Raw genomic sequence first — 13,899 nt, 5'->3', positions numbered from 1 at the left:
TTTTTTTTTTTTTTTTTTTTTTTTTTGCTCACTTCTGGTCATGTAAATAATACACAATCACAGTATCTCGACCTCATTTGGTAATGCATTCTGCAGTCTGAACACATTGATCAGAATCCGCTTCCGATCTCATCCTTAGCGGCAGTGTGATCATGTGCCTCTGATACAGCTTTAAGAAGTTGTGTAATCATTTTCCACTCAAGCATTTTGCACGGTTGCAGAGATTAACCATTGTGGACGCCTCAAAAGTGAGAGAGTGACCTCTGACCTCAGAGCTGAGGGTGAGATTATGTAGACAGCAGTGACACTGCTCCATCGCCTCTCATTTTCATGTGTCAGTCAAGGACGTTGTTTAGCCTGATAAAACATCTGGAGACGATGTTTTTCTCTGGTATGCATTCAGCCTGTCAGGAGCTTCCTAATGGACACATTCAGGTTCAACTCAAGTGATCCCAGTTTACTGTGTAAAAAGTCTGTTTATGTATGGTTTGCTGCTTAATGCAAAGAATGGACAAAACTACAGTTCATCTTAGCTTTCAGAAGCACTTAAAGGGATAGTTCACCCAAAAGTTAAAAATTATGTTATTCCAAAACTATAAGACATTTGTTCATCTTAAAAACACATTAAAATATATTTTTGATTAAATCTGAGAGCTTTCTGACCCTCCATGGGCAGCAAGGGAACTGCCATGTTTAAGACCCAGANAGGTACTAAGGACATTGACGTCAGTTGTTCAACCTTAGTTCTAAGAAGTTATGAGAATATTTTTTTGTGCACAAAGACAAAATAACATTATCCAACAATTCTTCATTTCTCTTCATTGTCATTCTTGGACATACGTTCATGACAGTGGTTAAAACTCTGATGTCACATGGACTATTTTAACTTTGTCTTCACAACCTTTCTGGGCCTTAAATTTGCTAATTCTGTTGCTGTCTGTGGAAGGTTAATTTTATTAAAAATGTCTTAAATTGTGTTCTAAATATGATAAAATGACTTGAAGAATGACTTGAAGGTGAGTAATCAATGATAGAATTTTTTGGGAGGTGAACTAACCCTTTAAACAACAACGTGGAACAGTGACGAATTAGACTCATAAGCAATATTATGTTAAATATAATCGCTTTTTTGTTGGCTGTACTATGTATAATTTATAAAAAATGTATTCAAGTAAATGCAGACTCGGATGATGAAAATGTTTGGATGTCTGTTCATTCATTTCATTCAATATTTATTCATTGCATTCATGTTTGTTAGTCTCTCTCCATCAGTCTTTTTAAGCAATCCAGATCGCAACATTGCGCTCCACTCAGCTCCTGGCACGCAGTTAACCATCCTCCGGAAATGAAGTGGCTGCTAGCTGTAATTAAATCAACTTTCCTCTGTGTCTGAGAGGAAAAGAGAGGCACACATTAGACAACAACTTGTAAGAATAAAGAATGATTATGGTACAAAGATAAGGGCAGAGAAAAGGAGTTTGTTTATGCACTAAATCAAAACCAAATTTGGAAATGTACACAGAGACAAGTATGTTAACCCGGTTTGTTGTGTCCCTGTACATGTCAGTGACTGTGTTCATCTGTGTGTCGAGATAAAAGAAAGGAAAATAAACTACATTCCTATTGCTGCATGCTGGAGTCTCTGGCTTCAGCCGTATATGATTGAGTTTGCTTAAGGCTACTCCTGTTCCTCACCTCATCCCGTCAGATGCGCCAGACTCCTCCACTGCCTGCAGCAGCCCCTCCTTCACACACAAGAGGGCCATTATCGGGGTGTTTCCCAGTTCCTTCACACTCCTCCTCTCTCTTGATCTATTAGTAACTCTCTCTTTCTCTCCTGTCACTGTGCTTTGTACATCAAAGTCGTTCTCTCGCCATGCAACTGACCCACTCGATAGGACCGCCACTATGCCGTGGGCTAATGGTCCCACCCCTCCCCGTTCCTGCCCATTTAGGCTGAAAATTAATTAAGGTTCTGCATCAACAGCCTCGAGATGCCCACCAGAGCTTGTCAAGGAAGAGGAACGATGCGTTGATCTACGGCACAGATATTTGGGTGGGCTTCAGGGATCGCGCGCTCATTCTGAAGTACATAAAACTGAGTCGGTTTGGTTTTATTTTATAGATTTTTTAAAATGGTAATTGGCTGTGTCCCACCAATGAGACTAGACATCATCTCTGCTCCCGTTAAGACCTAATGAATTTTAATGTAAAGGACACCGTTGAAAATCTAATTTATTTTCATTCGTCAATTCAAATAGAATCAGCAGAGGAAAGCACAGCTAAACAGCCGGAGGGCCGCACTGAAAATCCATTTGTCATGTACGTGAGGCTGTGGACGAGACAGTAGAAAGGCCTTTGCTCGTCTATCTCTCTCCACCTCTAGTCGTTCTTCCCTACCCACCACCAGAGCTGCCAAGAACACTTATCTGGTGATTAGAGTGGACTTGATCCAGATGTTACAATTATGAAGTGCTGGATCACATTTTTCAGACAGTTTTCTGACATCTCTATCAAGGATCTTTTCATGGGGGTTCAGATGCAGAGGAGCTCTGTAATGAGATGTGTGTTGGTGCGCACAGGTGGAGTGTAGAGGTGTGAGCTGATCTGTAGTCAGGCAGCAGGTGGATGCCCATCTTGTGGGCCAGCAGGTGTGTTCTGGTTTAGCAGAGCTCCTGAGAGACTTTATCATGCTTTCTCTCGCTCTATTTCTCTCTCTGTGATTCTGAACTGCTCTAATCACCTCTCTGCTTCGGTGAGCCTCTCTCCTATTCCTCACCTCTGTGTCTCTTCTGACCTGCACTGCAAAGCACCGTTCAACTTACACAGATGCAGAAGTTTGTTTTGCTTCTTTAAGTGGTGGGTTTCTAAGTTGAGTCTACCACCAATGTATTTGTTGCCATGTTTGAATTTTATTTTAGAGCTTCCACCTCCTCGTCAATCACTTTTCATGTCAGAGTCACGGTCACAGCCCTTTCAAGGGAAGTTAGTTCATCTGGCAGCCATCTTCTAGTCAAGAAAGAACAACTTAGATGTTCATAGATGAACGCTGCTGTGATTTAAGGTTGTCACATAATAAAAACACTTACTCACACTTGTTTGTTGCAACATTATTGTACAGAACCAGTATAGTCGGCACAGTATCGTCTTTTAGTTTCAGTCTTACTGAAAATCCCATGTCAAATTGTTTAAATTAATCTGAAGTAAAATAAAGGGAACAAACCACCAAGTTCTTACATGGTCTGAAAGTTAATTAAAAATAAAGTTAATCTACTCTTTCCTGCTGCTGGGATAAGAAGGATGGCTAGACAAACAGTTTTTCTTCAACTTAGCCATTGGCACTTGGCAGAGCATTTTGTTGTCTTTGTCTCATTTGGTTTCTGCATAGATCCGCATTTGTCTTGTCATCTATCTAATATGTGCACAAATCAGTAGGCGGAGCTAAAGAGGCAGTGATGTAGAAGCAGTCGTTGATCTACTTTTGCAGAGGCGGTGTTTAGCTGCACTATTACATCATAGAATGGCACATTCCACAATCAGTCGTTTTTGGTAGAGTGGCTTCATTATAAGCTGTTTTTAAACTAATACGTTTTGATTTCTGAAACTTTACAGAATGGTTTTCAATGGATATTTCACCCCAATATGAACATTTTGTCATTAATCACTTACTCCCTATGTCATTCCAAACCTGTAAAAGCTTAGTTTGGAACACAATTTAAATATTTTGGGTGAAAACTGGAAGGCTTGTGACTGTCCCACTGACTGCCAAACAATTACCACTGTCAAGGTGCAGAAAAGTATGAAAAACGTCATCTGCCATCAGTGGTTCAACTGTAATATTATGAAGCTACGAGAATTGTTTTTGTATGGAAAGAAAATAAAAATAACAAATTTATTCAACAATTTGGCACTGTAACGTCACCTTAGTGCTATTTTGGACAGCATTCTGTGGACACACATTACATACAGAGTTCAGTGTTAGACACAATGGCAGGATACGTCTTGAACATGTATTTATGCTTTGATTTGTACAAGCTGCATATAGTACAATGACCTCAAAAAGTGAAGGTAATTTCGATGACCTTACTCCCTTTTAAAAGACTAGTCAAGTAATACACAAAATGGGCAATAAAATCAATCAACTTTAGAATTTATCTAGAAATAAATGTTTTACAAGGGAGTTTTATAGTGATTGTATTGAAGAAACTTTCAGTGAACAGGTATTTAAAGAACAATTTTTTCCCTTAGCGTGAATAACCTTTTAATATTCTGACAGATTATTTTCCACTATGAAGGACCCCTGATGTTAAAGGTTCTTTGTTGAACACTTAAGACATACAGAGAGCTCTTTTTTTGGCACTAGTGATTGTCCAGTTAATGCACTTTTATGTTTTAAAGGTGACATATCATGCCCCTTTTTACAAGATGTAAAAACAAAAGCCTCAGATATCCCCAGACTGTGTATGTGAAGTTTACCAGACAGATAATTTGTATAGTTTGTTAAAATTGCCAATTTCAGTATGTAACAAATCAGCTCATTAAAGAAATGTATATAAATAATTACAAATGTATATAAATGATTACAATTAATTATGATTAATTGCAGTTATTTATATCAGCTGCCACTAGTTACTGTAGTAGAATTACATTGCCATCAACAAATCTTTTTGTTCAGTGAATATTCATTTGTCAATTGCATGTAGCAAGGATCTAAATCGTGAAGAGACATTAATTTGCAAGGCAGAAGCAGAAACTAGTGTAATTTGTGCACAAATGTTTTCTTAACTAAAAACCAACTGACATAACTGAACATACAAGCATAAATACACTCATACATAGGAACGTGCAAAGGCTTGATAGTAAACCATCAGGAAAAGCATAGAATGAAGCTATGAAAAGTGAGCACCTGTAAACAATCAATGCCATTTATAACGGGGTCTACAACTACTACTAAACCTCTGTTTAGGTTAGTTAAACATACCATACTTCCATTGCCTTGTAGGTTTTAGATGCAGTCTTGGGTAAAAGTCTGGATGCAACTTGTTGACTCATGTTTTTCCGGTTTGAAGTGTGATGAACTCCAAAGATTTCCTGACTCGTGATGACTGAAAGTTTCTTCCCAGATCTGCTAAGATCCCAGGATCCCAGTTGCAAAGGTGGTCAAATTCTCATCTTCTTAGTATCCCACCGAACAGCAGCTGGCCTCACCTCACTGCTTTTTTAGACTAACTTGAGGGTCTCAGTGTCAGTAGTGACTTTCGCTTTTGGAGGGGAGGTTTATGACTCTTTGTTCTCAAGCATGGTAATTTGAAGGTTGATATTCACTTACTAAGATTTTTAGAACCTTAAGATGTTGCATAGGTATCAACATGCAATATACACCCTGAATTAGATCACTTGACAACAAATTCAAAGATACTACGAATACGAGTTATGTTGATATTATGAGGTGATATCAACTGTGAGCTATCATAAACACGCATAAAACAGTATACAATAACAAAGACGTTATACAAAACCAGTAGCAATGTGACGTTTTGGCTTTTGGAGATACATTTCGGGGGAAGGATCCACACACCCATAGTTGCCCTTTCAGCCCCTGTTTGGGTGAAGGGGCATTGGAGATTATTTGTTATATAGAAAGTATATAGCAAATTTGATATTATTAAGTATAAGTATAGCAAATATTTTATGTCTGGTTGTTCTAAATGCTACAAGTATATAAGCCAAAATGTGCTGTTTTACTGTTTGTCTCGCAAAAATGCAAAGAAGATTTTTTGAGAATTTATGAAAAAAATTAGTTTTTTTTAATGGGACATTTCCTTTAAAAATAAAATTTAACCAAAGTGTCCTCAGCAGCTCAGTTGGAGGGAGGATATGGAGATTCCGCTATGTTTATTGGTGCCCCCCAATATTGCCTCTAACAATAAATCTCCTGAGCTACAGCAAGAAAACAGTAATGGTGTGCTGCTGCTTATCTCAGGACTGTTTCTATGCTAATAGGGCAGAGAATATCACAAATGGGTGGGATTTTATTCCTTGCCATGACATGTACAGTACATATGGAGAAATCTGCAGATGTCTCCTATTCTGAGAGGCTGTTTATAATTTAGTGGGATTATAAATTATGTAAAAAAAATTGTGAGTGGATTTTTACCATTATAGACCGGTATGTTTTGAAAACATGATTTTTGTACATAGAATTAAAGGTTTGGAACATTCAGATTAGAAAAACAAAATTGCCTTTAATGAATTTGACTATGGGGTTTGTATCATAGAGCTGCTGTTTAATGTCATTCAAAACAGTGTTACATATTGCTTCAGAAGAAGGCCCACAAAATGCAACCGACCAATTTAAGGTGAGAAATGAACAGAAGAACAGTCTAAACCACCAGCCATTATTCCCAGAAAAACACATGTCTTTAGCCACAGGAAGCCCCTGCACAGCTCAACGAGCAGTATTACTTTTCAGAACCACCTGCTGGGGAGAAGTATACCTTTATAATGCTCAGAGGGGGCCAGAGAAGGAGAAAAGAATGGAGTGACCAACCCTCGGTCTCCAGGAGCATTGAAAGTTGTATGAGACAAGAGGAGAGAAATCAGAGAGATCCATTAAGCTGTGCTAATGCATGTATAATTGAATGCCATCAATTGCACACTTCTTTATGATGTCAGGATTACCTCTTAATAGAAGTGCTTGAGTTTTATGAGGGACAAGACAGAAGACTCCCGTGAGGAGTGCGGGGAAAGACCTGGACACACACGCATTGGGATCGTGATTGCATTTGCTATTATGCTTCACAGTTTGATGTAAATGGGTGTGTGTTTTTACTGCAGAAAGACATCTCATTGTTCATACTGAGTGCATCTCACACCTGCAGTGCATGAGACCTGAATTTTATTTTTTCTCACATCGCAGCAGCCTCTTTATTTACCATATACCTCAGTGCTGAATTATTCGTACATTGAATTACTTGGCCTGGCTGAGCTAGGGCTCAAGCTCAAATCTATAGCTGCTGCAGCAGCACAGCGCTCTGTTGCTAGGCAATGGCCGTCCATCTCATAAGCATGTGTTTTGAAATACTTGTCTCGTTGTCAGTCAGGATTAGCTGCAGTTCCACCAAGAGTAGAAAGACATCTTCATTTCACCAAGATGGAAGATAAATGTCAATACGTGTCAATATTTCACACTCCTGACAGATCATCAGATCCATCGTGGTGGACTGTATTCCCATTTACTTTCAAGATAAAATGGCATCTGAAAATGCAGCGGGCGATTAAAATTTAAAGGCCTGTCAAACGTTTAAGCAAAGATTTATTTCCTTCACTTCAGATAGGGGGATTAATTTGAAAGGTCTCTAAAAATCTACATCAGCTGATTGGGAAAGACGTGCTCAATAAAAGTCTTTCGGGTTATGTAGCTTTTTTGCATTAAACAACACTCTTATCCAAGCTGATCCACTTTCTGTTCTCTGGTAATGATGTCTTCATTCGTTCATGTACTCTACATGAAGCACTTGGAGTCCATGGAGAGCTTGTCGTAAGCATGGTGGATGTCATAGCTGATTAGCCCAGCTAGGCTCCTCTGAAGCATTACCATGTCTGTTCTACTGTTGTTTAGTTTGTTTCTGGATCTCTCACTCAAACTGTTAAGTGCTGTTTACTCTGTTTCCTTGTAATCTAGCTCTTTCTTTTACTGAAAACAAAAAAAAAAGTTTTGTTCAGTTAAATGATTGTGTAGAACATAAGAATTGGTTCATGTGTGGATCTATTCGTCTGTCTCTCTGTCTATCTCTTTCTCTATCGTTCTCTCTGTCATTCTCTACCATTCTATTTTATTTAATTCGGTGTTCTTTTTGCTACCTCAGTATAAAATAAATTTGAAATGACACAAATCTGGTTAAAGACAAATGTTTTAGCCTCTTATGTACAGTATTTTCTGCATGTCTATCACTTCTTCCTTGTTCACAAGCATACTCTTTCCAGTTAGAGAGCAGAGGTAGCGAATGATTGAAACACCATCCACCCTTCAGACTGCTTTGTTTCTGCCCTTGAGAGCAAATTGAAAAAAGAAGTATACCAACACATATGGCAACTGAGAGGGAGAAAGAGAAAGACGCCTCAGGAAGAGTGGGTGGACCGGTATTGAAGAGATGCCTGGGGGGACGAGATCTCTCTGCTTCTGTCATCTTACCCCTCAGAGAATCTCCAGACCCGCCGCCTGCCGTCCCTCTCAAAACTCTCTGTCTTTCACTTTCTCGTTCCCTGTTTGTGCTCTGGATAACTGACGTCCTCAAAAATTCATGTTTTGATGCCGATCCTGCACAGCGGTCAGGAAACGGCACAGTCAAATCCTTCTTTTCTGTAGAAAAAGAGAAAAACCGAGGGAGGTTGACAGAGTTGGAGGGAGAGGTCAGCCCGTGGGCTTGCCTCTGGCCTGCTCTTCCCCGCTGGGTTTGCCATGGTGTTGGGTCCAAAGCTCCCAATTAAGCAAAGAGCGTGTGTGTGTGCTCATGGGTGTGCAGTTGGCACAGCGAGCCACTGGTCACGACCGCGCTCCAGTGAGAGAGTGAGAGGACAGGAAGTAGGGCCTACATGCCCACTAACCAGACGCAGACACACTCTTAAAAACTAACACTGACACACACCTAAGATACCACTCGGCTTCACACACACAGCTGTCTATGTGCTTTGAGTACAGTTTCTGTCCAAATGCACTGATGTGTTTCAGCTACTAGTCTTTAAATTGGCAGTCATGACAGTTTCGCTGCCAAATACAAGGACAAAAACTTTCCTTCTGTGTGCCGCAGCCGGTTAAACCCGCAAAGGCTCCGGTAAAGCAGCTGTTCTCAGCGCTGCAGTAAGTGTGGTGTCAGTTAATCCTGTGAGGGGACAAAGTCTGCTTGCTTGGCTGGATGACTTTGGCAAAGCCCCCCCAAATCGGCCTGTGCTGACGGGCGGCCAGCAAAGGTGGACAGAGGCTTTGGCTGTGAAATGCACAGATTAGTGGACCAAGCTCCAGACTGACCAACACAATCCGCACAGGAAGTCTCATCGCCTGCCAGACCATCCCAGACAGCTAAACTGGGAAATTCATTTTCATGGTTCAAGTTGAATTTGAATTTCAAGCATTAGTCATATTATTTGCGATCGTAGAAAGTGTGTATGTGTGTGTGTGTGTGTGTGTGTGTGTGAGAGAGAGAGAGGGAGAGAGTGTATTAATCGTAGTAGAGGTTGTAGTGGGGTCCATTAAATCAGCTGAGTCTGACCTGTCAATCATTTGGGTTGAGATGGATAAAATCACTGTATAGACCTTGGTCAGGGTAGTGCTTTTTTTAAGGGAATGAATATGAGGTTGTGAGGGATAGAAGTACAGTGCGTTCAATAGATTTAACAACATACTGATTGTTCAGCTGACTGAACGTCTTTCTGAAAAGACCTGCATAATACACATAAAAACATCTAGTTTACTTCCACAAGTGTACCCTTTTGTTTCTGTTTGGCTTTATTTTTTGTACTGTAAGTATATACAAATACAACCAACCCTGTACCCATATGTACAGTGTAGAGTGAGAAAGAGATACACTACTCTTTGAAAGTTTGTGCTCATTACTTTTGTCTTTTTCTTCTTATGAAAGCAGTGTATTTGCCCTGCATTTATGGATCAGAGTCAAAACTGAAAAAATTGTAATCTCTTATAACATTAGACATTTTGTACCCTAAAAAAATTGGGTACACTTTCCACAAAAAAATCTTCAACAGCACAACCATTTTCAACGCTGATCCGTTAAACTACAGCAAAGGCTGTGATGGAGTATGGCCACTGAAGCTGACTGCAGTCACTCTAGTCTGTGTTTGTTCCAGCCATGCCATGCACGTTTCTTAAGTATCTCTACACGTATGCCTCCTTTGAATAAATATATTCAAAATCTGTCAAATCCCACCGAAATCCTTATCCGATATCCTACCATGACTTATGACGAGAGGCGAAAGGTTATGTTTTAGTCACATAACATTGGTTAATAGAAACGCTGTCATTTCGCAATAGTTATATTTATAAAATATTGCCAAAGTTTTAAACAAATCTGTAATGGAAACACACCTACTGATGATAAAATGTTTGAGCACCAGTTCAGAGTATTAGAATGATTTCATGAGACACTGAAGACAGGAGTAATGGCTGTTGAAAGTTCTGAAATAACATTTTTTAATATAAATAAAAAATCACATAATCAATTGAATGCAGCCTTGGTGAGCATGAGAGAATTCTTTGAAAAACTTTCAAATACAAACATCTTACCAACCCCAAACCTTTGAATGGTAGCATACTGATATAGATTTTACTGTAAACACAATTTTTGTTTTATAGACTGAGAAAGACTATTGTCTGTGCTAATCGGCAGCGAGCTGCGGTTGGTAGAGCTCAACTTCTTTTGAAGCTGGAACTGAATTTGTTTATGTAGCTCAATCTTTCTGTGTAGCTTAACTGGAGTGTGTGTGTTTTATAGTAATTTGGCAGCAGTTATCCAGCTTCAAATGTATGTTTTGTCCACGTCCTTTCTGCATTTCCTTTTTCTGAAACCAAGGAGAAACAACAGAGGGAAGACAGAGAAGAAAAACCTTCATGCAGTTTCTATTTTTAGCCTCTCACGTGCTCGGGTCGAAATTGGTGTAGTTCTGAGAAGTGCCACATGGTAAATATCGTACTAGAGGGAGAAAAGGCAGTGAAACAAAGGTATGAAACAAGGTTTCCGAATAAAGCAGAGTTCTGACAGATGGGTGGTCGAGCAATGCAGAAAAGCATCTCATTTCATAATTCACTGCTGCCTCCCAGATTCACCTCCCCCACACTCAGCACTGAATTATGGGGAGGAATAGGTTCTGCTTAATTGCCTTTTTTATTCAGGGATCAAAAGTTCAGCGCACAAGTTTCAACCTCTTTTCCAGTGGCACTGATTCATCAAGCCCCTCTACTATAGTCTACGGTGTGCATGTATGCGTGTAATATTGTCATTGAAGAAGTGTTCAGGCTCAGACATGCTCTTTAATTGGTCGAAGTTCACTGGTTTCTCTATATGCTTGCAAACTTAATTAGCAAGGGTTAAATTCAGCATGACACAGAGTATTTGCGCAGTCTTTTGCATTGTGTTTCTTAACGGGTGTTTTTCTTCTCTTTCTTTCTTGTCTCAGCAGCACACAGCAGCAGGCGTTCCTGTTTGAGAATGTGCCGTGTAATAACGCGAGCTGTCGGCAGGCAGGCCGCATGTTTCGTGTGCACTGGGAACAGTCAGACCTCAGTGCCATCCCCAAGGCTGTTGTGGCCACTTTTTTTGACATCTATGAGGACGTAAGTGTTGGCCTTTTCCCCTTGCTTTTGGCGCTTTAATTAAAGAGCTGCCTTCGCTTCAATCCCCCTCTCTTTCTGTGTCCCCGATCACTCTTTCTTCATCTCGTTGATGTCTCGGTGACCCGCATTATACCAAGCTTTAGTCGTTATCTGATTTACTTTGACTGTAACGTTGTCCCCGTGGTGTGACACAGGCACTCTCCTCTTTTGACATTGAGAGTAGAGAACTATACAAAAACCCCAGCCTCCGATGCTTAACACCCTTCCATCCAATAACATAGCAGTCTCTGTAGTTTTAAGACTTGTTTGAACCAAGTCTGACGTGAAGAAGTGTTTGTGTTGCTAAAATAATATAGAAGTATTACATGGAAATTGTAAACTAGCAATAAAAAATAAGGCTATGTTAAAACTGAAGTACTAAAATTACAACCACAAATGAAAGAAAATGACAAAATGAGAAACGCATAACAAAATTACTTAAGCTATTTCAAAATATGATAGTATAAAAATAATGCTAAAGTAATACTGAAAAGCATGCAACATCTAGCGATGCTTGTTTGAGACATGACCCATACACTTTTTCTATTTAATATTTTATTGGTATGTGATTTATTTATATATTTTGGCAACAAAACCTTTGGGAAAATGAAATGGAATGATCATGTTCAGAATGTTTAGATGTAGTGTCAAGGGGTTCAAGTTAATGTAGATTGTTATTTTGCTAAGAACATTTTCCTGTAAAGTTATGCATGTAAATAGGCCTCCTCCATTTTTTCTTTCTGTCTATCTTCTGTAGTTCACTGCACTGTTTCTGTTGATCAGTATTAAGGGTGTGCCTATGGTTTGAGGCATTTTCTGCTTTTAGGATTTTAAGTGGAGCTTCCCTGGAGGCAGTTCTGTCTCTTCTCCCTTGAGCTGTGTGAATCTCACTGATGCTCAAGGTTTGTTATAGATTATTGATTTCTAAGTGTCCTTTGATCAGAAGCATTGATTTGAACTGTTCATTCTACACATGAATGTGTCTGGCTTTTGTAATAAGTTTAATATCTGTTTGCAGTATGGGTTAGTCTCACAGAAATTGCACACATTCTTGTAACTATAAAGAATTAATATTTGAATGCAATAAGTAATTGAAAAACTAGTACTACTAGAATGTACAAATCCTTGATTTAAATATCTGCCTTTTTCTTGATGTAAAAATGCGCTATTACTTATTATTATAATATCTCTCACTTTACGTCTTTCTCATGCATGTCTGCTAAAGAAATCATGAGTCATGAGTCAGTTACACATGTTTGCATGTATGAAGATCTCTATTGGTGTGCTTCTTAGCGCTAACCTAAATAAGTCAAATTTCTCACTTCTGCAAACAGCCCTCGAGCATCTATGTGCGCAAGTCTTATTTCACCTTTCCCTCTATGATTCACTCTTTCCCTCCCTTGACCCTTCTGTCCATCCGTATCGCAACCTTCTCCCCATCGTAATCGCAATATAGCCAATTACCTTAGATTCCCTCATGCTTACATAACTAATGGAGCTAAAGGCTCATTAAACAAACAGCACGCGCATGTCTCATTCTGTTAGCATTCCAGCTAGTCATCATTAGCACAGTATTAGGATGCTATCTGTACAGGAGCCCCCGCTCTACCGTGTTCTTAAGAGCGAGACCGATAGACCGCATAGAGGGGCTGATAAGAAGCGTAATAGCTTGCTGGAGTCCATTAAGGATATGAGTGCTCATCAGACGGGAGAGATTCAATGGGCTCGATACATTGTTTCTGATTTTCTCATTTGCAGGGTATATTAGATATGATCGTGCTCAGCAAGGTGGAAGGAAGGGAGGATCACGTCATCCACGCTTTGAAGAACAACTTCGAGGCAGACGCTTATTTCGTAAAAGTGATCGGTGAGTATGAAGTTTGTCCGGTTTGGCCACCGTAGTGGCGGTAGAGCTTCCGGGTGCTGACATTTGAGGAGCTGACATTTCCAGAGCCAGATGCATCCACTAGAAAGCAGCCGTGATGCCATTTAATCCTGCCTGCTGTGTTTTAATTAAAGGAGAAGGAGAAATCTCCACTAGCTCAAGCGCACAGATTAGCTTCCTCAGTGTAACAGCATGTGAGGATCATTCTATCAGTGTCAGATTAAAACCGGGATGAGACTGACCTAGAGTCTCTAAATCTCCCTCCTCGCGCTTATTAGCGCGCTCTCTTTCTCTCTTTCCTGTAGATGTGGTGTTTAATGAGACTGCTGTAAGCCAGAATGTCTGGCTCTGAGGAGAGAGAGGCACTCTGGGCAGTTTACTGCAGTGACAAAGTGCTCCCAAGATGCTTGTGCCCCTTTCAAATCAAATAGCCACTTGTGTGTGTGAGCGAGAGTTGGAATTGATGTTTATATATAATAGAAATGTTATGTTCTATACAAATAGACTCTCCTCCGTAATAAAGCTGCTTTTATGAGTCTGTAGTTTATGTAGTTACGTTTTCGTGTGAATAATGGCAGACTCATGACTTCCTGCTCCTGCACTCTTCTACACTAGTCCATTCCACACA

At 39.8% G+C, this 13,899-nt stretch overlaps 1 protein-coding gene across 1 annotated transcript in view; it reads left to right on the top strand.

Annotated features, from left to right (window-relative positions):
* Window positions 1-13,623, top strand: part of LOC122347956 (T-cell immunomodulatory protein-like) — a 29,765-nt gene extending 16,142 nt beyond the window's left edge. The window contains exons 3-5 of the mRNA XM_043243189.1: window positions 11,191-11,347; window positions 13,145-13,253; window positions 13,577-13,623. Of these exons, the coding sequence (XP_043099124.1) occupies window positions 11,191-11,347; window positions 13,145-13,253; window positions 13,577-13,623 (313 nt within the window). The remainder of the gene's footprint in view (window positions 1-11,190; window positions 11,348-13,144; window positions 13,254-13,576) is intronic.
* The last annotated feature ends 276 nt before the right edge of the window (window positions 13,624-13,899 follow it).

The sequence above is a fragment of the Puntigrus tetrazona genome, chromosome 7, assembly GCF_018831695.1.
Source record: "Puntigrus tetrazona isolate hp1 chromosome 7, ASM1883169v1, whole genome shotgun sequence".
NCBI lineage: Eukaryota > Metazoa > Chordata > Actinopteri > Cypriniformes > Cyprinidae > Puntigrus > Puntigrus tetrazona.
This window is presented reverse-complemented; position numbering and strand designations above follow the sequence as displayed.